Source organism: Tursiops truncatus, chromosome 3 (genome assembly GCF_011762595.2).
Source record: "Tursiops truncatus isolate mTurTru1 chromosome 3, mTurTru1.mat.Y, whole genome shotgun sequence".
NCBI lineage: Eukaryota > Metazoa > Chordata > Mammalia > Artiodactyla > Delphinidae > Tursiops > Tursiops truncatus.
The window spans coordinates 108,193,157-108,217,633 of record NC_047036.1 but is presented as its reverse complement, the minus strand read 5'-3'; the positions used below and the strand labels follow the sequence as shown (position 1 = coordinate 108,217,633).

Here is a 24,477-nt window from a genome sequence, read left to right as displayed (position 1 = left end):
TGCATCACGGACAAACATTCCGTACCCGGCAGACGAAGTAGGACCACCTGTGTCGCCCTCTCTCCTCCGCACCTGCACAAACCTTCGACTGCCCTGCAGGGTCGGTCACCAGCTCCTCAGCTGTAAAGGCCACATACTCCGTGGAGGGTCCTGAACCCCAGCTACAGAGATTTCAGACTACGTTCGCAAGGCCGCGCTCTTACCCACCCCGCCGGCATCGCACCCAACCCCTCCCCGGACCCAGTCACCTTGGCCGCCTGACTCATGGCTCTCCTCACAGCTGCGGCTACTTCTCCAGCGGTCGAGTCGTCCCGCCTCTCTGCAACCAGTCACCGCCTGGTGTGGACGGTCCAACACCCCGTAGGCACGTTCTTAACGAGCCGCAACCAATCACCACGCAGCATCTCCTTCGTAGCCCCGCCCCCCGTGGAGGGACAGGCGTGAGGTGTTTGCTAAGCCGGTACCCTCTAGGAAAACCGCGAGGAGCCGCCGAGCTCAATTACAGCCGAGAGGGGAACGGAAATCACCTGGACGCCATGTTAGTTAGGGGCAGCGGCACTTCCGGCCATTTCTGAGGCAACCTCCGGTGGCGGAGTGTGCATTGACACTTAGTTGATGGCTTCGGCACCTTTATGTACTTACCTCCTGTTTGGCGGTTGGGGTTATCTATTAAGGAATCATTATTTTAACGTTTCTGGGTTGCAAATGTGTCCTTGCAAAAGTGCATAAATAAGAGCCAAGCCCTAACAACTACAGTAGGCGTTGACTGGAACGCTGACTCCCAAAAGCGCTATTGGTACGTTATCCCACTTCATTCCTCTAGAAGGAGAGGTTGAGTTACTTGCTCAAGTCCACACGATCAGCAAATGGAGGTCTGGGATACAAATGCCTATGATTAACCTGAAAGCTCAGTCTTACCCTCTACTCATCCTGCCTACTCAACTCGCCCTACTCCTTGGTTTTGCTGGTCAAGAGGTTGGAAACAGATAGTTTATTAGCAGCATCATGATCATAAACAATCATAAAGCATTTAAGTACATTTAACTTATGACCTTGCAAGCATCAAGAAAAATATCTCAACCTTGCTCCCATTGCATAATCGTTTGTCTTCCCTACCCATCCCCCCAGGTTAACTTTTAGGTAAAATTGACTTTTTATTAGGAATGAAAGATTTAGACCAATGGATATCCAAGACCCTTTTCCTTCTCTGTGATTTATGTCATTTTAAAGAATATTGCAAGTCATCATAAGAATAGCAATAGTTGACTTTTTAAAAATTAAAATGAATTGGATTTGCAAAAGAGTGTTTAACATAAGCAATTAAACCAAATATTCTGGATACTGTCTTTTATCCAGGAAACAATAAATTCGATGATCTTGTGACATTGTATAGTAGTGCCTTCTGATTGCTAATGAATGATTCAAAGATGCCAATTTTCATTTTCAGTTTAGAATCACAGCCCAATCTCCTAAACATTCGTAATTTATTTTTATAATTTCTGGCTAACTAGGGTCCTGTATTCAGTTAACTAAAGCCGCTTATCTGCCAATATTTGAAAGTATAGTTTCCATAGTGCCCAAAAATCAATTCAGTCCTGAAGCTTCTCTTCTCTTAGGTAAATCTGTATGGTTCCTTGAGCTGTTCCATAAAAGAAGCGACTATTCTGGTTGTTCTGGGAATACGTCTTGGTTTGTTGGCATCTCAAAGTGTGGGACCCAGAACTGAACAGGAAATTCCTACATGTTCATCATGTAAGGTCATGGACTATGTGGTAGGCAGACTAATGGCTTCCAAAACATGTCCCTATTTAAATCCTAGGAACTTTTGAATATATTATTACCATTTATGACAAAAGGGGCTTTGCAGATGTGATTAAATTAAGGATTTTAAGATGGGAAGGTTATCCTGGGTTGTCTGATGGGCCCAATGTAAACACAGGATCTTTTTTTTTTTAAGATTTACTTATTAGTTATTTATTTATTTATATTTATTTTTGGCTGTGTCGGGTCTTAGTTGTGGCACCCGGGGTCTTCACTGAGGCATGTGGGATCTTTCGTTACAGCACATGGGCTTCTCTCTAGTTGTGGCGTGCGGTTTTCCTCTTCTCTAGCTGTGGCACGCAGGCTCCAGGGCAGGTGGGCTCTGCAGTTGTGGCGCGCAGAATCCAGAACAAGTGGGCTCTGTAGTTTGCGGCATGCGGGTTCTCTAGTTGAGGCGCTTGAGCTCAGTAGTTGTGGCACGCTGGCCTGGCTGCCCCGTGGCATGTGGGATCCTAGTTCCCCAATCAGGGATAGAACCCGCATCCCCTGCATTGGAAGGCAGATTCTTTACCACTGGACCACCAGGGAAGTCCCAACACAAGGATCTTTATAAGTGGAAGAAGGAAGCAGAGTCAGAGAGAGGTTTGCAGATGCTCTTCTGTGGTCTTTGAAGATGGAGGAAGGGCCAGAAGCCCAGGGACACAGGTGGCCTCTAGAAGACAGAAAAGGCAAGGGAACCGGTCTCCCCCAGAGCCTTTAGAAGGAATGCAGCCCTGCTGACACCATGATTTTAGCCCAGTGAAACCCAATTTGGACTTCTGACTTCCAGAATGTCATCTGCTTGTGGCCCCTTCCATCTTCTAAGTCAACAGTGGAGCATCTTCAATCTTTGATTCTCACCCCTGCTTCCATCATCATATCTCCTTGTCTGAGTCTCACTGTCCCGTATCCCTCTTTCATTTAAAGGGGTCCATGTGATTACACTGGGCCCACCTGGATAATTGAGGAATCTCCCCACCTGAAGACCCTTAACTTAATCATATCTGCACATCCCCTTTACCACGTAAAGTAACATATTCACAGGCTCCAGGGATTAGGACATGGAAATCTTCTGCCTCTCATACCCACTTTGGGTGAAGCTGGTCAATAAGGATGAAATGGAAGGAAATGTAGGAGAAGCAGCCATGGGCCCGATTGCTTAATAGCTTATAAGCCAAGTTTAGGATTTTATATTTAATTCTATGATGAAATGCCTTACCATCAGGAGAGTGACATCATGATTTATATTTTATAAAAATCATCTTGACTACTGTATAGCAAATGGACTAGAGTAGAAGCAGATAGGCAAACTAGGAGGCTTTTGAAGTACTCCAGGCAAGATATGATAGAGGCTTGGATTAGGCTGGCGGAGTAGAGGAGGTGAGAAGTGATTAGATTCATATGTGTTGAAAATCCACAAAGAAGAGTTGATGATTGCAAGACTTTCGGCTTGCGCAATTTGGTGAATGGTATCATAGTAGATGTAAAATGCTGCAGGAAGAGGTTTTTAGATTGTTTGTTGTGAGGGAGTAAAAATAAATTTGAAGTGCCTGGTAGACATCCTACTGAAGGTGGTGAGTAGGCAGAAATATGTATCATACACCAATCTGGAATTAAGAAGTCGGGAGATAAATACTGGAGTCATTACTCTGTAGAAAGCAAAGCCTCTTAGTGAAAGATGACCATATTATTTACTACCCAACCCAGTATATATTCATTTTTTAATTTTGACAATTTCAGTCTTACAGAAAAGTTGCAAGAATGATTGAATTTGCAAATACCTTTCACTCAGTTTCCCCTACTGTAAACATTTTACTACAGTTGCTTTATCCTTTTTTTGGGGGGGGGATCTCTTTACTGTTTGAAAGTGAGTTGCAGACACAATACTGCTATACTCCTAAACACTTCAGTAGGTTTTTCTCCCACAAAAAAGACATTCTCTTACATCAGTGGTTCTCAAAGTGTAGTTCCCAGGTTAGCAGCAACTGCATCACCTGGAAACTGTTAGAAACCTAAATTATAGAGCCCCACCCCAGATCAACTGATTTTGATAATTTTGCTATATGTACGTGGGGAAATTAACAAGACTTTCAAAACTATTTCCTAATTTGTATGCATTATTTAGATTTCACCAATTGTCTCAGGAATGTCTTTAATACCAAAAGTACCAAATGGGACACTTTTGTGATTAAAGGGGACCACTATCAATAATTTTGCCAAGGTAAAGTGCTAAGGTATAATTTTTCATAATAAGGACACTTGGAGATTAAGTGTTAGAGAAGAGGGCAAAGAATGGAATGCATTGAAAGACCTGGAACAGAAGGCTCACTATGAAGGAGAAATAGCATCCAGAAAGGTAGGAGAGTGAAGGCTTTTGCTGAAAAGAGGGCATGGTCAACAGTGGCAAATGTTGTCAAGGGGTCAAGTATAATTGGAATTGCCTATAGGATTTTGTAAGTGGAGGTCCTTAGTGACCTTGACAAGAGGCAAATGGTTTCAAAAAAGAAAGATAAAGTGGACACAATATATAGAAAACTCTTTTAAAAAGGAGCAAAGACATGGAGGGGTATGTGGGGTTAGGAAAGGTGTTGTTCTTTTAAGGCGGGGCATCTTACATTATGCTGACTAATGCTGGGAATAATTCTTTGCAGAACAGTCTAGGGAGGTTTACAAACTACTGATGCCTGGGTCTCTCACCCCCAGAGAGTCTGATTTAACTGACCTGAGGTATGGCCAAGTTCCCGGGGACTTTTTACATGCTCCCCAAGTGATTTTAATGTGCAGTCAAGATTGCGAACCACTGCTAGAGTGAGGAAAAAAAACGGATGCAGGAGGGCTTACTTGCTGGAGCTAAGACCTATGTAGCTGACAAATGAAGTTATCATGGTGTCTCTGCCAGCAAAAACGGCCAGTTCTGCTTAGGTTATCAAATCTTTTCAGTTACAGTATACGATTTTTCCTACAAGCATCCATAAGTTAAGCAAAGGGCTTACTGCAGTAACACCGCTCCCCGAGAGACAAGAAAGGAAGAAAAACGACCTTGGTGCGGAACCCCCGGGCCTCCAATCAGGAACCGCCCTCCAGCTTAGTCGCGCCCAGCGATTCCCCTAGAGCTGCCGCGCGCCCGCAGAAGCCCAGCGCACGTCGCCAGTGCGCACGCGCACGAGCTGCCGGAGCAAGAGAGCAGCGGTCCCCTAGCGGGCTTGGCCGCCAGCTCCCGCCCTCTGCCAGCGTCCACGGCTCCTCCCTCCTCCCGACCTTCTCCCCGGCCAGCCGCGCGGGAGGGAGGCCGAGATGGCAGATGAGATCGCTAAGGCTCAGGCCGCTCGGCCTGGTGGCGACACGATCTTCGGGAAGATCATTCGCAAGGAAATCCCAGCCAAAATCATTTATGAGGATGACCAGGTAGGCACCGGGCGCCGCCTCGCTCGTGGGCTGAGGCGGGGCAGCCGCCTGTGGACACGCGGGTTTCCCGTAGTGGGAAGGGAAGGGAAGGGAAGAGTCGGGGTGGGGGTGCGCCGCGGAGAAGGGAAGGCAGCGGGCCGCCTCGCGCGGCCTCTGCCTCGGGCCCACAGCCAGCGGGCTGGGCCGCGGCCGCACCGAGGCGGCCGGCCGGCGCGTGCCTGCGCTCCGGTTACGCGTTATCAGCCCGGAGCGCTGGCCAGGCCGCCGGGCGCCCGCGGGCCCGCGCTGCGGGGTCTGGGTGCTTGTTGTGGGCGCGCCGGGTCCTCTGCATGAGCGCTCGCCTGCTCCCCGACTGCCTCGGACCTCTCCTGTATCAGGAATCTGACAATCTCGCCCGCGCTCTGCCTGACAGGCAGAAACCCGATCGCACCCTGACTCGGGCCCAATCTCCGCGATCTCCCGCGCACAGCCGGCCTGCCCGGGAGCTCCCGGGCGCCTCTCCCCGCCGCCTTGCGCTAGAGGGCCGGGGGCGAACGGCCTGGGGGCGGCACAGACGCGCTGGGCCTGGGCGAGGGCCGCTAGCCAACGCCACTCGGACCCACCCCCGCCGCCCATTCTCGGGCCTAGGACTCCTGAGATGAGAGTGGGCCTGCATCTGGGATTTGCTTTCCTTTGGCCCCTCCCGGGAAGAATGGTTCCTTTTATATTTTCAGGAAGCAATTTTATGCCAAGGGATTAAGAATGTCGTTTTTGTTGACTTCACTCTAGGTGAAACTGTTTTAGAAAGGCCGAGTTCATTTGACTTCGAGACATCTTGTATAAAATATTTAGTGGGCGGTTATATTTATGGATCTCACATAAAGCTGGACAGGTTGGCTGATTTAGATACAAGGTTTGTGAACTTTAATAAATTAGCTTTATGAAATATGGAATATAAGGAAAGATTTTATGCTACTAGTAGCGTTCTTAGATTCAGAACACCTACCTCGAGGTGAATTTATATAAATATCTTTATTTGTCCGTTAGGGGAGTTCTTTTGTTGTAGGTAATGTGTATTTCTTTAAAAATATTTTAAGTTTCTTTTAATAAATGATCGTTGAAATACTGACTTTTGAGCCATCAAAGTTCCAAGGTGTAACAGCATGAAGCAATCTAAATGATACAGCATTTTTGTACAGAGTACCAAGTAGAATAACTCCTGAGACAGTTAAGCTGGGATAGGTTCTATTAAACAGCTTCCACCTTCAGTAGAGAACAAGAGATTCAAAACCATTCAAGTGGTATGTAATTTGTCTAAATGTTACTTATGCTCTTCATTTCTACAAAAGAGAATAGATATATTTATTAAGTAATTCAGTAAAGTTGGAAGAAATCGGTGTTGGTCAAATATCAGCAAATTTCTCATTACAAAAGTGATCACCGCCATAAAGGAAAAAAACCAAATTGCACAACCAGGACTCCTGACCTAGGGAAGGTGGGGACATGAATCAAAAGATTTCCTTTAAGTGGCGCTGGGAAAGTTGGATAGCTGCATATAAATCAATTAAGTTAGAACACACCCTCACACCATGCACAAAAATAAACTCAAAATGGCTTAAATGGCTTATGTTTAAAGACTTAAACATAAGACATGACACCATAAAACTCCTGGAAGAGAACACAGGCAAAACATTCTCTGACATAAATTGTACCAATGTTTTCTTAGGTCAGTCTCCCAAGGCAATAGAAATAAAAGCAAAAATAAACAAATGGGACCTAATCAAACTTACAGGCTTCAGGCTTTTGCACAGCAAAGGAAACCATAAAAAAAGAAAACCGAAAAGACAACCTACGGAATGGGAGAAAATATTTGCAAATAATATGACCCACAGGGCTTAATTTCCAAAATATACAAACAGCTCATACAACTCGACAACAAAAAAACAAACAACCCAATGGAAAAATGGGCAGAAGAGACATTTCTCCAAAGAAGACATACAGATGGCCACAGGCACATGAAAAGATGCTCAACACCACTAATTATTAGAGAAATGCAAATCGAAACTACAATGAGGTACCACCTCACAACAGTCAGAATGGCCATCATCAAAAAGTCTACAAATAAATGCTGGAGAGGGTGTGGAGAAAAGGGAACCTCCAACACTGTTGGTGGGAATGTAAATTGGCGCAGCCACTATGGAGAACAGTATGGACGTTCCTCAGAAAACTAAAAATAGAGTTACCATATGATCCAGCAATCTCACTCCTGGGCATATACCCGGACAAAACTATAATTCAAAAGGATACCATTAAACTGTAAGTTCCATGAAAAGGATCAGAGGACCACATGTGTTGTGTCCAATTCTGATTTCCTAGCATTTATTACAGTGTTTCCCATGGGGTTAGTGTGAAAGAATGATAAGTTTAGGCTGTAAGATTATATATGAAAACCTTGATTTCCCCTCCCCCCCTTATTCCAGTGTCTTGCTTTCCATGATGTTTCCCCTCAAGCACCAACACATTTTCTGGTGATACCCAAGAAACATATATCCCAGATTTCTGCAGCAGAAGATGACGATGAAAGTGTAAGTACATTTACTAACATCACTAATTTTCTTGCTTTTTAAATTGGGAGACTAAATTTTGACTTTAAAGTGATATCACATTTTCATTTTCCTGAGGGCATTACTGAGGAAAATCAGAAAATCATCAGTGATTCAATGCAATGTATAAGTAATTTGATTTTTTAATGAGATATAATTGGCATATAACATATTAGATTTAAGTATATAACAAAATGATTTGATATATGTATGTACTACAAAATGATCACAGTGGGACTTCCCTGGTGGTCCAGTGGGTAAGACTCTGCACTCCCAATGCAGGGGGCCTGGGTTCAATCCCCAGTCAGGGAAGTAGATCCCACATGCCTCAACGAAGATCCCGAGTGCTGCAACCAAGACCTGGCGTAGCCAAATAAATAAATAATTTTTTTATTTTCAAAAAGAAAATGATCACAGTAAGTCTTGTTTACATCTATCACCACAAATTCTTTTTTTTTCTTTTTTCTTTTGGATTTTAATTCCTTTATTCAAATGATCTCTGGGCTTAAGTTTACAAAACAAATTTCATCTTTAGACTTTCATTTCTCCCTGAGAATTTGATAAAGAGAAAAGATGTATATTCACATTAGATGTAGCTCCATATTTTTAGAGTTTTTATTATTAGAGAACCTTACTATTTTCATTCAGTCTTATGCAGAACCTCTGATATACTATGTTGAGCAATGTAATTGGACATAGTTTGGCATGGAAAATAGGAAATTAATTTTCAGCCTTTGAAATGGAGTATCTTTAGTGTTGACTGATTAGTGTATTTTCTTACCCATTTCCTAGCCTTCTGTGGTCAAAACTACACTCCCACCAACAATCCCAGAATGATGCCCAAAAGAAGTCATCACCACAAATTTTTAAACAAAAAAGCATTCTAAGCAAGGATTAGTTGGTGAGACTAATTTTTCCTTAAGTAAGAAATAGTGTTATTGTACAGGAGAGGGTTCATTGGCTCTTCTGTTAATGCCGTTAAAGAAAAATAATTATTTGATTTTGCTAGGAGGTACTGGCCTCAATTAAAATTTTTCCTGGTGCTCTTTGTAGTAGATTATATAATTGTTCATAAATAGTATTTTATTTAGGGGTACATTATATTTCTGACCTCACTGATGTTGGGCCTGGTCGTATGACTTAACTTGGCCAATGAGTACAAGCAGAAGTGATACATGTCTTTTGAATAGAAACTTTAAGAGCTAGCACCCGGTTTGCCATGTTCTCTCTTGCCTCTGCCACTGTGATCATACAGAGACTGTTCCATCAGCATGGGTTTCAAAGTGAAAAAGATGTAGAATATAGCGCCTGGTCAACTTGTGATGAAGATGTAGTAAACACAAGAAATGTATGTTCGTTGTAAACCAGATTTGGAGGTGGTTTGTTACCACAGCATAACCAATTCTATCCTGACTGATACACTCCCCCGTAACAAGCAAGCAAGGTATCGTGCCTTATTAAGAAAACTTAAATACCACTTGGAATATGATTTAAAAAAATTTTTTTTTTTTTTTGCGGTACACGGGCCTCTCACTGTTGTGGCCTCTCCCGTTGCGGAGCACAGGCTCCAGACGGCCATGGCTCACGGGCCCAGCCACTCTGCGGCATGTGGGATCTTCCTGGACCGGGGCACGAACCCGTGTCCCCCGCATCGGCAGGCAGACTCTCAACAACTGCACCACAGGGAAGCCTTAAAAATTGTTTTAGTTGAGCAGATTTTTGTCTTTAATATGTTTATTGAAATTAGTAATTAATAAATACCTAATCTTACTGGGTTTTTAATTGTAGATTATATTATTTTAGGATTAAAAGTGTTTCCAAATATTTGCCCAAAGTCTGTTTCAGTTTGGCAGTCTTTTAATTTAATATTTCAACTTGGTAGTTTGTTACATGATGACAAGAAGTTCTAAATTACCATTGCTTAAGAAACTTTTTTTTTTTTTTTCAGCTTCTTGGACATTTAATGATTGTTGGCAAGAAATGTGCTGCTGATCTGGGCCTGAAGAAGGGTTATCGAATGGTGGTGAATGAAGGTTCAGATGGGGGACAGTCTGTCTATCATGTTCATCTCCATGTTCTTGGAGGTCGACAGATGAATTGGCCTCCTGGTTAAGTGTATTGTAGGGATCATTTTCCCTTCTCTATGCAGTGATCAGGTCTGCAAGTTCCAATATGCAAAACAATACTTTTTTTTGCCTGTGTATGGAGAGATTGCAGAAATAATTTTAAAAACCCATACGTAATAAAAGACATTGTTGCATGGTCTGAATTCTGTATTTGACTTATTTTAAAAACATATTTGTTGGAATGTTTGAAGGTGGAGTTCATAATTTGGGAGGTTTTTGTTTTTTCTCCCCACGGAGGACTCAGCATGTGTACATGGCTATAATGGTGTGACTGATCTTTGAAGACAAATGTAAAAATTTCATAAAATTAGCTTTAGCTTTGAAATATCCTTTTAGGGTAAAATATTAGTCCAGGAGAAGATTTTCTAATCCAATTCTCTTATTTTCTAAGAACAAAGGAGTATGTGATGTGATTGATCCAGAAAATGACAGTTGTGGGTCTAGCAAAAATGCTTTTTGTCCAGCTCACGTGTTTCTCCTGGACTACTGGGGTAGTGTGGAAGGGATGAAAGTAGATTTGTCACAGAATCTTTGATGACCGTGTGAAGCCATACTATGATGTTTCCTTGTTACCTAATGCTATTTATTATAAAGGCTTGAAAATATATTATTTAGAATTAACTCTCCAAATTGAAAACTCATTGTTGTGAATGTGTATGTACACACTAGCAAAAATTTTTAAGTTATGCATGACTCTGGCTGTGTAGAGTTGGGGGGAAATCTCAGGGTTTGAGTTCTTATGTTGGCTGACAACAAAACTTTTTTTTTTTTTGGTCTTGCCATGCACCCTAGCCTTTCTAAGTTTGTGCAGGGCAAACAGGTTTGCTTCTTTGCTTTCCTTCATGTAGGCACTTTCCAGCTTCTAAAGTTTATTTAATACTTCTTGCCTGCTTTGTCTCTTCTCTCATTCTCTTTGTGTTTATGGGTTCCTTCCATTTTTAATCCCTAAGGCCATTTTAGTAGATTTTGACACATTTTATTGCAAATTGTTTTTCTTCTAAATTTTTAATTTTATTAGTGACTTAAAAAATTTAGGGGGGGTGGATTAGGGAAATTGGCTGTATTTGTCTTACAAGTGAGTTTTTTCCAACTGTCATTTTTTTACTTTGTTTATGGTGTTTAAAATATTTATATAGTTAATGTATCCATTTTTAATTTAGTTCATATTTTTATATAGTTAATGTACCAATTTTTAATTTAGTTCATATTTTTAAGAACCTTTCTCACCCTAGGAGGATTTATAAAAGAAATTATTCCCCTAATACTTTATGGCTTTACGTATTTTTATGACTTTTTTATGAGGGAAGTTCTGGGGCGGGGGATGAGTTTTGGAGGGATTTGTGCCACTGTAAAAAATGTAATAATGAGAGAAGCATTTGTACTATGTATAAGAGGGTTGAGTCTAGTTTCCTTAGGCATATTAACGTTCCCATTGATTTCGTCAAACTAGTGCTAATAAATCAGGTAGATAACCGCTAAGTTGTCTTGCTGATTGTGTCCGACCTTTCTGCCTAAAATCGTTCTGAGACTCAATTTTCAGTGTGTGCGGGGGGGGGGGGTGGGGGGTGGGGTGGGGGGGGTGAGTATCCCACACAGCATCCGCTAATTCTCCAGATACCAGCTGGGCGTCCTACAGTTCAATTCAATTCTGACACTACCCAGAGATAACATCAGATTCCACAGGTTAAGGGTTCAGTCCTACACAACTGCCATCCCCCTATCCCTCCAACTTCAGATGCCATTCACAAGCTCGGGTTGTTACCTGTACTTCTGACCAGCTGGCTGTAAATCACACATTCTCAAGACTCTTCCTTGACTTCAATTAATTTGCTAGAGTGGCTCACAGGGCTCAGACATTTTGCTTACTAGATCAGTGATTTATTAGAAAAGGATATAATTCAGAAGCAGCCAGATAAGAGATACATAGCACAAAGTATGGGGAAGGGCCAGGAGCTTCCATGCTTTCTTTCAGTGCACCACTCTCCCCAAATCACGTATTCACCAACCTGGAATCTCTGAAAAATATTCTTTTGGGTTTTATGGAGGCTTCACTGCATAGGCACGATTGATTAAATCATTGGCCATTGGAAATGAATTCAACTTCCAGCCCTTTTCCCCCTCCCTGAGGTTGCTGGGTAGGGCTGAAAGTTCCAATCAAGGGGTTGATTCCCTTAGGTTACCTAAGGGTGGTCCAAAAGCCACCTCATTAACATAACATAACAAAAGATACATTTATCCCTCTTATCACTTAGGATAATTACAAGGGTTTTAGGAGCTCTGTGCCAGAAAGGGAGATGAAGACCAAATATGTATTTCTTACCATAAATCACAGTATCAAACTGCCTGAAACAGACTTGTGTCAGATATTCACCAAACCTCAGGTGGTAGCCAATTTACAAGATAGCCCACAGACATCCTCTCCTAGCATCCACACCCTTGTGTAGTGGGTCACAAAGGGCTTGTGGCTTATATACCTTGTTCTCTTGGATTGCTCACTTTGGGGGAAGCCAGCTGCTATGGCCAAGGACACGCAGGCAGCCCAGTGGGAAAGCCTATGTTGGGAGGAACTGAGGCCTCCTGCCAGCAGCCAGAGTTAACATGTCAGCTATGAATAAACCACCCTGGAAGTAGATCCTCCAGCTCCAGTCAAGCCTTCAGATGACCGCAACCTCATGAGAGACTCCAAGGCAGAACCACCTGACTGATCTCCCAAATCCCTACCCCACAGAAATTAAGAGATAACAAAGGATTGTTTTAAGCCACTAAGTTTGGGGATAATTTGTTACATAGCAATAGATAACAAACATCCTCTTTTCCTTAGCATATAGCTAAGTTACGTTTCCCTGCATCCCTTCAGCTATGTGGGGGCATGTGCCTATAGTCTGGTCAGTGAGATGTGTGAGGAACTGATGTATGCCATTTCAAGCCCCAGAAAAATCTCCCATGCTATTTATCCCCCATGCTTTCTCTTTTCCTTTGTCTTGGCAAAATGCAGAAAGGATCCAGCAGAGGACAATGAGCTGTTTGATGGAAGGAGCTTGAATCCCTGAATGAATGGGGCAGAGTCCTCATTATTCCTGACCCACATCAGAATTTGTTAAGCTGAAACAGGAGGGGAGGGGGCAGGGCACAACTTTTAAAAGAATGACATAGCCCGAGGACACAATATAAACTGATTAGAACCAACAGGTCCAAGAAGGCGGACAAGTTCACTAGACCTTAAGCCTCAGGATACGCTCATTGTAACACATCAGCAAGCTAAATGACACACTCACAGGTGCCATGACAGTTCCAAGGCTGACCATAAAGGTCAAAAAGTAGGTGCTGGCCTAATTTTTGGAATCCCCACCCCTTCTCCAAAATAGCTGGAATACTCCTCCCACTCATTAGCCTATGAAATTACCCACCCCTATAAAAACTGACAACCCCATACCCTGAGGGCCACTCTTGCCTTCTGAGATGGCCCACGCTCTGTCTGTGGAGTGTGTTTCTCTCTAAGTAAATCCACTTCTTACCTATCACTTTGTCTCTCACTGAATTCTTTCTGTGACAAGACAACAAGAATCCAAGCTTCAGGCTTCCCTGGTGGTGCAGTGGATAAGAATCTGCCTGCCAATGTAGGGGAAACAGGTTCAATTTCTGGTCCAGGAAGATCCCACATGCTGCGGGGCAACTAAGCCCAAGCGCCATAATGACTGAGTCTGTACTCTAGAGCCCGCGAGCCACAACTACTGAAGCCCACGTGCCTAGAGCCCATGCTCCTCAACATGAGAAGCCACCGCAATGAGAAGCCCACGCACCACAACGAAGAGTAGCCCCTGCTCGCCACATCTAGAGAAAGCCCATGCGCAGCAATGAAGACCCAACACAGCCCCAAATAAATAAATTTTAAAAAAAGAACCCGAGCTTCATTAAGTCCTGAGACCAGGTGTGTGATCTCAGTTAAAAAACCCTGGGTTTGAGTCCCAATCCTGTTTTTGCCTGGGTTCGAGTCCCGGCCCATGGGCTCAAGTCTCAATCTGGGTTTTTGCTGGGTTCAAGTCCTGATCTCAGTTGCAGGGTTTCAAATCCACTGAGATTTCAGGGATTAGGTAACAGCAGCTAGGAATATTTACCATAATTAATACAAGGTCCATTCAGGAGTGGTGGAACTTACTTGTCTGCATAAGGTGGCTTGGGCTTTTAACAATCATAGCAGCCTATTTGATTGTTCTGCCCTTTGAATTACCTAGGAGGGTGAGACTGACAGGGTAAGAAGAGTAGAACTTGGAGTTAACAGTTGGGCTCATAAGCAGAGTGTAAGCCAGTTTCTGTAGCACAGCTTGATTGAACTGAACTGAGAGGGAGGCTAAATGGGAAATGACTCCTACCTTTAACATTAAATGTTGTAAGTTTAGACCAAAAGTGATAGATTCAGACCATTCAAGGGTTTTAATTTATCACTGAGATAATCTGCTTGAGTAAGCTACTAAGAAAAAGTGGCCTTTATCCTTCATTTTTAAAAATGTTATTTTTCTCAATCAATATGATACACCGCATTAACAAATTAAGGAATGAAAACCATACGATCATTTCAATAGATGCAGAAAAAGCTTTTGACAAAATTCAACACCCATTTATGATAAAAACTCTCCAGATAATGGGCATAGAGGGAACCTACCTTAACATAATAAAGGCCATATATGACAAACCCACAGAAAGCATCATACTCAATAGTGAAAAACTGAAAGCATTTCCACTAAGATCAGGAACAAGACAAGGATGTTCACTCTCGCCACTCTTATTCAACATAGTTTTGGAAGTCCTAGCCACAGCAATCAGAGAAGAAAAAGAAATAAAAGGAATACAAATTGGAAAAGAAGAAGTAAAACTGTCACTATTTGCCAATGACATGATACTATACATAGAAAATCCTAAAAATGCTACCAGAAAACTACTAGAATGAATCAATGAATTTGGTAAAGTTGCAGGATACAAAATTAATGCACAGAAATCTCTGGCATTCCTATACACCAACAACAAAAAATCAGAAAGAGAACTTAAGGAAACACTCCCATTTACTACTGCAACAAAAAGAATAAAATACCTAGCAATAAACCTGCCTAAGGAGGAGAAAGACTGTACTCAGAAAACTATAAAACACTGATGAAAGAAATCAAAGATGACATAAACAAATGGAGAAATATACTATGTTCTTGGATTGGTAGAATCAATATTGTGAAAATGACTATACTAACCAAAGCAATCTACAGATTCAATGCAATCCCTATCAAACTACCCATGGCATTCTTCACAGAATTAGAACAAAAAATCTTACAATTCATATGGAAACACAAAAGACCCCAAATAGCCAAAGCAATCTTGAGAAAGAAAAACGGAGTTGGAGGAATCAGGCTCCCTGACATCAAACTATACCATAAAGCTACAGTAATCAAGACAGTATGGTACTGGCACAAAAACAGAAATATAGAGCAATGGTACAGGATAGAATGCCCAGAGATAAACCCATGCACATATGGGCACCTAATTTATGACATAGGAGGCAAGAAAATACAATGGAGAAAAGACAGCCTCTTCAATAAGTGCTGCTGGGAAAACTGAACAGCTACATGTAAAAGAATGAAATTAGAACACTCCCTAACACCATGCACAAAAATAAACTCCAAATGGATTAAGGACTTAAATGTACGACCAGACACTATAAAACTTTCAGAGGAAAACTAGGAAAAACACTCTTTGACATAAATCACAGCAAGATCTTTATTGGCCCACCTCCTAGAGTAAAAGAAATAAAAACAAAAATAAACAAATGGGACTTAATTAAACTTAAAAGCTTTTACACAGCAAAGGAAACCTAAACAAGACAAAAAAGACAACCCTCAGAATGGGAGAAAATATTTGCAAATGAAACAACAGACAAAGGATTAATCTCCTAAATATACAAACAGCTCATGTAGCTCAATATCAGAAAAACAAACAATCCAGTTAAAAAATGGGTGGAAAACCTAAATAGACATTTCACCAAGGAAGACATGCAGATGGCCAAGAGGCACATGAAAAGATGCTCAACATCACTAATTATTAGAGAAATGCAAATCAAAACTACAATGAGGGGCTTCCCTGGTGGCGCAGTGGTTGAGAGTCCGCCTGCCGATGCAGGGGACACAGGTTCATGCCCCGGTCCGGGAAGATCCCACATGCCGCGGAGCAGCTGGGCCCGTGAGCCATGGCCGCTGAGCCTGTGCGTCCAGAGCCTGTGCTCCGCAGCGGGAGAGGCCACAACAGTGAGAGAGGCCCAGGTACCGCATAAAAAAAAAAAAAAAAAAAAAACCTACAGTGAGGTATCCCCTCACACCAGTCAGAATGGCTATCATCAAAAAATCTACAAACAGGGCTTCCCTGGTGGCGCAGTGGTTGACAGTCCGCCTGCCGATGCAGGGGACACGGGTTCGTGCCCCGTTCCGGGAAGATCCCACATGCCGCGGAGCGGCTAGGCCCGTGAGCCATGGCCGCTGAGCCTGCGCGTCTGGAGCCTGTGCTCCGCAACGGGAGAGGCCACACGGTGAGAGGCCTGCGTACCACAAAAAAGAGAAAGAAAAAAAAATCTACAAACAATAAATGCTAGAGAGGGTGTGGAGAAAAGGGAACCCTCCTACACTGTTGGTGGGAATGTAAATTGATACCGTCACTATGGAAAACAGTATGGAGGTTCCTTAAAAAACTAAACATAGAACTACCATATGACCCAGCAATCGCACTACTGGGAATATACCCTGAGAAAGCCATAATTCAAAAAGAGTCATGTACCACAATGTTCATTGTAGCACTTATTCACAACAGCCAGGACATGGAAGTAACCTAAGTGTCCATCAACAGAGGAATGGATAAAGAAGATGTGGTACATATATACAATGGAATATTACTTGGCCATAAATAAAAGAACAAAATAATGCCATTTGCAGCAACATGGATGGACCTAGGGATTGTCATACTGAGTGAAGTAAGTCATGGATGGATCTAGAGATTGTCATACTGAGTGAAGTAAGACAGAGAAAGACAAATATCATATGACATTGCTTATATGTGGAATATAAAAAAAGGCTACAAATGAACTTATCTATAAAAGAAAAATAGAGTTACAGATGTAAAAAATAAACTTATGTTTACTGGGGGGTAAGGAGGGGGAGGGATAAATTGGAAGATTGGGATCGACACATACACACTACTATATATAGAATTGATAACTAATAAGAACCTACTGTACAGCACAGGGAACTCTACCCAATACTCTGTAATGGCCTATATGGGAAAAGAAGCTAAAAAAGAGGGGATATATGTATGTATAACTGATTCACTTTGCTGAAAGTAACACATTGTAAATCAATTATACTCCAATAAAAATTAAAAGAAAATAGTAGTGGGTGCAATTTTAATTCCAGGTAAAGCTCCTTTTTAAAAAAAAAATTATTTTATTTATTTTTTTATACAGCAGGTTCTTATTAGTCATCAATTTTATCCCCATCAGTGTATACATGTCAAAGCTCCTTTCTTGGGCTTCCCTGGTGGCGCAGTGGTTGAAAGTCCGCCTGCCGATGCAGGGGATGTGGGTTTGTGCCCCGGTCCGGGAGGATCTCGCGTGCCGCAGAGCAGCTGGGCCCATGTGCCATGGCCGCTGAGCCTGCGTGTCCAGAGCCTGTGCTCCGCAACGGGAGAGACCACAACAGTGAGAGGCCCGTGTACCGCAAAAAAAAAAAAAAAAAAAAGCGCCTTTCTTATTGCACTCATTTCTAGTGTCCTATTACACTGACAACATATCTTTCCTACTCATATTATGACTTACAAAATAATAAGTGACTAAAATTTAAAAATTATGGCATCAATTCTAGTTAAAAAAAACAAAACGTGGGGAGGGTGGCCCAGATGGCAGAGTAGGAAGACCCTGAGCTCACCTCCTCCCACAGGCACACCAAAATGATAGCTATTTACAGAGCAATTATTGATGAGAAAGACCTGGAGACTAGCAGAAAAGATCTTCTGCAACTAAAGATATAAAGAAAGAACCACAGTGAAATGGGTAGGAGGGGCAGGAATGCTGTATAGTCAAAACTCATACTCTTGGGTGGGCGACCCACAAATGGGAGCATAATTACAATTGCAGAGGTTCTCCCCAAGGAGTGAGAGGTCCACCCCACATTGGGCTCCCCAGCTTAGGGCCTGGGGGTCTTTCACCAGGAAGATAAGCCCCCAGAACGTTTGGCTTTGAAAGCCAGTGGTGCTTACTTTTGGAAGAGCCAAAGGGCTGTAGTAAATAGAGAGTCCACTCTTTAAGGGTACACACAAAATCTCACACGCTCCAAGATTCAGAGCAGAAGCAGTAATTTGAAAGGTGCCTGGGTCAGATCCACCTGCTGATCTTGGAGAGCCTCCCGGAGAGACAGGAAGCAACTGGAGCTCACTCTGGGGACACAGACACTGGTTGCAGCCATTAAGGGGAATGTGTTCTACCACGAGGACACTGGTGCTGACAAGTGCCATTTTTTTTTTTTCTTTTTTTTTTTGCAGTACGCGGGCCTCTCACTGTTGTGGCCTCTCCTGTTGCGGAGCACAGGCTCCGGACGCGCAGGCTCAGCGGCCATGGCTCACGGGCCTAGTCGCTCCGCGGCATGTGGGATCTTCCCGGACTGGGGTACGAACCCACGTCCCCTGCATCGGCAGGCAGACTCTCAACCACTGCACCAGCAAGGAAGCCCACAAGTGCCATTTTTGAGTCCTCCTAGCGTATTAGTGCTGGGACCCAGCCCTGATCATCAGCATGTTGGCACAAGTACTGGGATGCCTGAGGCCAAGCAGTTAGCCAGGCAGAGGCACAGCCTCACCCACTAGCAGATTGGCTGCCTTAGGAACCCCTGAGCCCCCAGCTGCCCTGGTACCTGACCCTGCCCACCAGAGGGCCCAGGATCTGGTCCCACCCATCAGTGCACCAGAACTAGCCTCGGAGCCCCAAGGCCCAACAGCTAGTTGTTGAGACCTGGCTTTGCTCAGCAGTGGGCATAACACCAACTCTGGTACACCCAGAGTTGCAGCCTAGAGACCTTAGGACCCAACTCTACACACCAGTGGGCAGGCAATAGCTCCAGGACAGCCTGGGCCCAGACTCCACCTGCTAGAGGGTTGGCACCAACCCTGGGACCCCCCAGGACCCTGCAGCCAGAGACCCCAGAACCTAGCCCTGCCCACTAACAGGCTATCAGCCCCAGGACCACTAAAGTATGACAATTTGCCATGTTAGAACCCAGCCTACCCACCAACAGGCCAGCACCAGCTTCATGACCCCCAAGGCCCTATAGCCAGAGGCCTCAGGACCCAGCCCTTCCCACCAGTGGGTAGACATGAGCCCCAGGACAAACGCAGTCCTGCATCTTGCTGTGTCAGGACACAGCCCACCTACAAGCACCCAGCACCAGCCCTGAGACCCTTGGGCCCTGGCCCTACCCACCAGCAGGACAACTCTGGGAAACCCTGGGCCCCTGAGCCAGCTGCTCAAGATCTGGCCCCACAGACCAGTGGCTGACACCAGCTCTGGTCCCCCAGGGCCCTGCAGCCAGAAACCCTGGGAACTGGCTCCACCTACCAGTGGGCCAGCAGTAGCCCTGGGACCCCAAGGGCCCTGGCCCTGCCCTCCAGCAGGTTTACACCACCAGCTCTGAGACACCTTGGACCCCTCAGCCAGCCACCCTTGAGACTGAGCCCCATTCATCAGTGGGCCAGCGCCAGCTTTGGGACACCCAGGACCCTGCAGCCAGCCATGTCAGGAACCTGTCCTGCCTACCAGCAGGTGGACACTAGATCCAGGATCCCCAGCTGCACAGCCACCCACTTTAAAGTGATGAAAGGAAAAACCTCCAATCAGGAATACTCTACCCAGCAAGGCTTTCATTCAGATTTGATGGAGAGATCAAAAGTTTTACAGACAAGCAAAAACTAAAAGCGTTCAGCACCACCAAGCCAGCTTTACAAGAAATGTTAAAGGGAACTCTCTAAGCAAAAAAACAAAACAAAACAAAACAAAAGGCCACAACTAGAACATGAAAATTACAGAGGAAAAATCTCATTGATAAAAGCAAATATACAATAAAGATAGTAAATCAACCATGTATAAAGCTAGTAGGAAGGTCAAAAGACAGAAGTAGTAAAATCATCTATATTCTCAATAAGTAGTCAAGGGGTACACAAAACAAAAAGATGCAAAATATGATGTCAAAAACAGTAAAGGTGGGGAGAGTAAAAATGCAGGGTTGTTAAAATGTGTTCAGACTTAAGAGATAAGCAACTTAAAATAATTATACACTCACATATATTTCTATATATAAACCTTATGGTAAGTACAAACTAAAAATCTATATAGATACACAAAAAAGAAAGGATTCCAAACATAACACGATAAATAGTCATCAAATCACAATGGAAGAGAACAAAAGAAGAAAGGAGCAAAAAAGAAGTACAAAAATAACCCCCAAACAATTAACAGAGTGGCAGTAAGTACAAAGCTATCAACAATTAATTTAAATGTAAAGGAACTAAGTGCTCCAATCAAAAGATATAGAGTGGTTGAATGATACAAAAACAAGGCCCATATATATGTTCCTTACAAGAGACTCATTTCAGATCTAAAGACATACACAGACTGGAAGTGAGAGATTGGGAAAAGGCTTTCCATGTAAATGGAAATGAAAAGAAAGCTGGGGTAGTGATATTTATATCAGACAAAATAGACTTAAAGTCTATTTTAAAGAGACTGTGACAAGAGACAAAGAAGGATACCACATAATGATCAAGTGTCAGTCCAAGAAGAAGATATAATAATTGTAGGCAGAACTGGAGCTCTGGGCAGCACCAGCAGTGACATAGGAGGCAGCGAGGCTGCGATGGCGGAAGCCAACCAGTGATTGCAGCAAGAGTGGCAGGGACAGAGCAGACCACAAGGAAGGTGCACAGGCAGCCAGACTGGGCCAGGCCATGGGGAGAGTGGCCACTGGGAAGCAGGCAGGAGGCTGGGTGGGCAGTGGGCAGCTGCCTAGCCGTGAAGCAACATGGTGCTGCTCAAGGAGTATCAAGTCATCTTACCTGTGGCTGTGGAAGAGTATCAAGTGGGGTAGCTGTATTCTGTGGCTGAGGTCAACAAAAATGAAACTGGTGGTGGTAAAGGCATAGAGGTCCTGGTGAATGAGCCCTATGAGAAGGACAGTGAGAAAGGCTAGTAAACACACAATATCTACCACTTACAGAGCAAAGTGCCCATGTTTGTTCAAATGCTGGCCCCAGAGGGAGCCATGAATATACATGAAAAAGCATGGAATGCCTACCCTCCTACCCTTATTGCTGAACTGTTATTACAAATGAGTACATGAAAGAAGACTTTCTGATTAAAATTGAAACCTGGCACAAACCATATCTTGGCACCCAGGAGAATGTGCATAAACTGGAACCTGAGGCATGAAAACATGTGGAAGCCATATATATAGACACTGCAGATCAAAACCAAGTACTTAGAAAGGATTTCAAGGTAGAGGAAGACCCAGCAAAATTTAAACCTATCAAAACAGGCTGAGAACCCTTGAGCCCCAACTGGAAGCAAGAACTTGTAAATCAGAAAGACTACCCATACATTCATACATACAAAATGGTTACTGTCAAGTTCAAGTGGTGGGGCCTGCAGAACAAAGTGGAAAACTTTATACATAAGTAAGAGAGGTGTCTGTTTACAAACTTCCACAGGCAGCTGTTCTGTTGGCTCAATAAGTGGGTTGACCTGACTATGGATAGCATTCAAAGGATGGAAGAAGAGATTAAGAGACAGCTGGATGAGACAAGGCAAAAGGACCCAGTGAAAGGAATGATGGCAGATGACTAAAGCCACCTCTCCTTCTTCTGCACTTTTTGCAAGACAGTGGTCAAAAGGAAGGCCCAGCAGCTCCACCCTCCCAAGTGACAGGTCATCTTCAGACATAGCCTTTCTGTGTCCATTCTTCAGACAACTTTTTATCCATTACTGTAGCTAATTCTAGATGCCCTTTAATATTGTGAACAAATAGACCATCTGGTATTATGAAGTCCATGTGTGCGGGAGCCTGTTCCTCTGAGATGTGTGGTGTGTAGGTTGCTGTATTTACAGCTCCTCCCTCTCCAACCATTGTGTTCTCAACCTATTTCTGTGTGCCCTGGGAGGCACTTTATTTCCAAGTGACAATTTTAGTCTTTCAAAAACAAATTGTAAATATATACACACCCAACATCAGAGCACTTAAATACATAATGCAAATATTAACAGACATAAAGGGAGAAATTGACAGTAACACAATAGTAGGGGACTTTAACACCCCACTTACATGAATGGGCAAATCATCTAGACAGAAAATCAATAAGGAAATACTGTCCTTAAATGACATATTAGATGAGATGAACTTAAGGGATATATATAGAACATTCTGTCCAAAAGCAGCAGTATATGCATTCTTTTAAAGCATACATGGAACATTCTCCAGGACAGATCATATGCTAGGCCACAAAACAAGTCTCAGTAAACTTTAAGAAGGCTGAAATCATATCAAGCATCTTTTCCAGCCACAATGCAAATACAAGAAAAAAACTGTAGGGAATTCCCTGGCAGTCAAATGGTTAGGACTCTGCTCTCACTGCTGAGGGCCTGGGTTTGATCCCTGGTTGGGGAATTAAGATCCCACAAGCTGTGCAGCCAAAAAAAAAAAAGAAAAGAAAAGAAAGAAAAAAACACTAACATGTGGAGACTAAATGATATGCTACTAAACAACCAATAAATTACTGAAAAAAATCAAAGAAGAAGTAAGCAAATACCTGGAGATAAATGAAAATGAAAACACAATGATCCAAATCTATGGGATGCAGCAAGAGCAGTTCTAAGAGAGAAGTTTATAGTGATACAAGTCTACCTCAGGAAACAAGAGAAATCTCAAATAAACAACCTAACCCTACACTTAAAGGAACTACAGTAAGTCCCCTACACACGAACGAGTTCTGTTCCAAGAGTGCGTTCATGAGTCTAATTTGTTTGTAAGTCCAACAAAATTAGCCTAGGTACCCAACTAACACGATAGGCTATATAGTACTGTACTGTAATAGGTTTATAATACTTTTCACACAAATAACACATACCAAATGAACTCAAAAAATAAAAAAAAAAATTAATCTTACAGTACAGTACCATGAAAAGTACAGTACAGTACCAGCTACATCATTGCTGCTTTTACTCTTGCTTCCAGACATCCTGGGCTTGAAATAAAGATACTGTACTCTATAAAGTACTGTACACTAAAGTACACAAAAGCACAACCACTTGTAGAGGATGCATGCATGTGACAGTGTACACCAGACACGTGAACTAACTTACGTGATTGGACATGTGAACGCACATTCACATCTTTGAAAGTCTGCAACTTGAAGGTTCGTATGTAGGGGACTTACTGTAGAAAAAAAAAACAAACCCAAAGTTAGTACAAGGAAAGAAATCATAAATAAAATCATAAATGAAATAGAGATGTAAAAAACCATAGAAACACCTAGAGGGGAGGGATAGGGAGGGTGGGAGGGAGATGTAAGAGGGAGGAGATATGGGGATATATGTATATGTATAGCTGATTCACTTTGTTATAAAGCAGAAACTAACACACCATTGTAAAGCAATTATACTCCAATAAAGATATAAAAAAAACAAACAAACCATAGAGTTGGTCCTTTGAAAAGATGAACAAAATTGACAACCTTCAGCCAGACTCATCAAAAAAAAAAAAAAAAAAGAAAGAAAGAGGGCCTGAATCAATAAAATAAGAAATGAAAAAGGAAAAGTTACAACCAATATCACAGAAATACAAAGGATTAAAAGAGATTACTATGAACAATTATACACCAATAAAATGGACAACCTAGAAGAAATGGACAAATTCCTAGAAATGTATAATCTTTTAAGACTGAACCAGGAAGAAACAGAATACATGAACAGACCAATTAGCAATAATGAAATTGAATCAGTAATAAAAATATTCCCAACAAACAAAAAGTGTAGAATTAGATGGCTTCACAGGTGAATTCTATCAAATATTTTGAGAAGAGTTAATGCTTATCCTTCTCAAAATATTCCAAAAGATTGCAGAGGAAGAAATGCTTCTGAACTCATTTTATGAGGCCAGCATCACCCTGATACCAGTACCATGGAAAGACATCACCAAATTACAGGACAATATCACTAGTGAACATAAATGCAAAAATCCTTAACAAAGTAATTGCAAAGCAAATTCAACAATACATTAAAAGGATAGATCATGCACCATGGTCAAGTAGGATTTCCCAAGGGATGCAAGGATAATTCAATACCCACAAATAGATCAATGTGATACTCCACATTAACAAGTGGAAGAATAAAAAATCATATAATCCTCTCAATAGATACAGAAAAACTTTTTGACAGATTTCAAGATCTATTTATGATAAAGACTCTCAACAAAGTGGTTATGGAGGGAATGTTTCTCGACATA

At 42.6% G+C, this 24,477-nt stretch overlaps 2 protein-coding genes, 1 non-coding gene and 1 pseudogene across 7 annotated transcripts in view; 3 read left to right on the top strand and 1 right to left on the bottom strand.

Annotated features, from left to right (window-relative positions):
- LYRM7 (LYR motif containing 7) overlaps positions 1-508 on the bottom strand; it is a 52,253-nt gene extending 51,745 nt beyond the window's left edge. For 3 of the 5 annotated variants that reach the window (XM_073802473.1, XM_073802474.1, XM_073802475.1), the window contains exon 1: positions 249-508. In XM_073802473.1, coding sequence (XP_073658574.1) covers positions 249-266 — 18 coding nt within the window. In that variant the 5' untranslated portion in view covers positions 267-508. The remainder of the gene's footprint in view (positions 1-248) is intronic. The other 2 variants (XM_019924360.3, XM_019924358.3) reach the window with 2 other exon arrangements.
- Positions 509-5,020: 4,512 nt separating this feature from the next.
- On the top strand, positions 5,021-10,052 carry HINT1 (histidine triad nucleotide binding protein 1). The gene is made up of 3 exons (XM_004318128.3): positions 5,021-5,205; positions 7,665-7,769; positions 9,736-10,052. The coding sequence occupies exons 1-3, from the start codon at positions 5,095-5,097 to the stop codon at positions 9,898-9,900; spliced, it is 381 nt and encodes a 126-aa protein (XP_004318176.1). The 5' UTR covers positions 5,021-5,094; the 3' UTR covers positions 9,901-10,052.
- TRNAG-CCC (transfer RNA glycine (anticodon CCC)) lies at positions 8,027-8,099 on the top strand. The gene has a single exon. It is a non-coding gene; the product is annotated as a tRNA-Gly (tRNA).
- Positions 10,053-17,784: 7,732 nt separating the features above from the next.
- LOC101331176 (phosphatidylinositol transfer protein alpha isoform pseudogene) lies at positions 17,785-23,544 on the top strand (annotated as a pseudogene).
- The last annotated feature ends 933 nt before the right edge of the window (positions 23,545-24,477 follow it).

Excerpts from the sequence above, each read along its gene's own strand:
- HINT1 (XM_004318128.3), top strand. The coding sequence starts at position 5,095 with ATGGCAGATGAGATCGCTAAGGCTCAGGCCGCTCGGCCTGGTGGCGAC. Across the intron at positions 5,206-7,664 it reads TCATTTATGAGGATGACCAG|TGTCTTGCTTTCCATGATGT; the intron begins GTAGGCACCGGG and ends CCCTTATTCCAG. Across the intron at positions 7,770-9,735 it reads CAGAAGATGACGATGAAAGT|CTTCTTGGACATTTAATGAT; the intron begins GTAAGTACATTT and ends TTTTTTTTTCAG.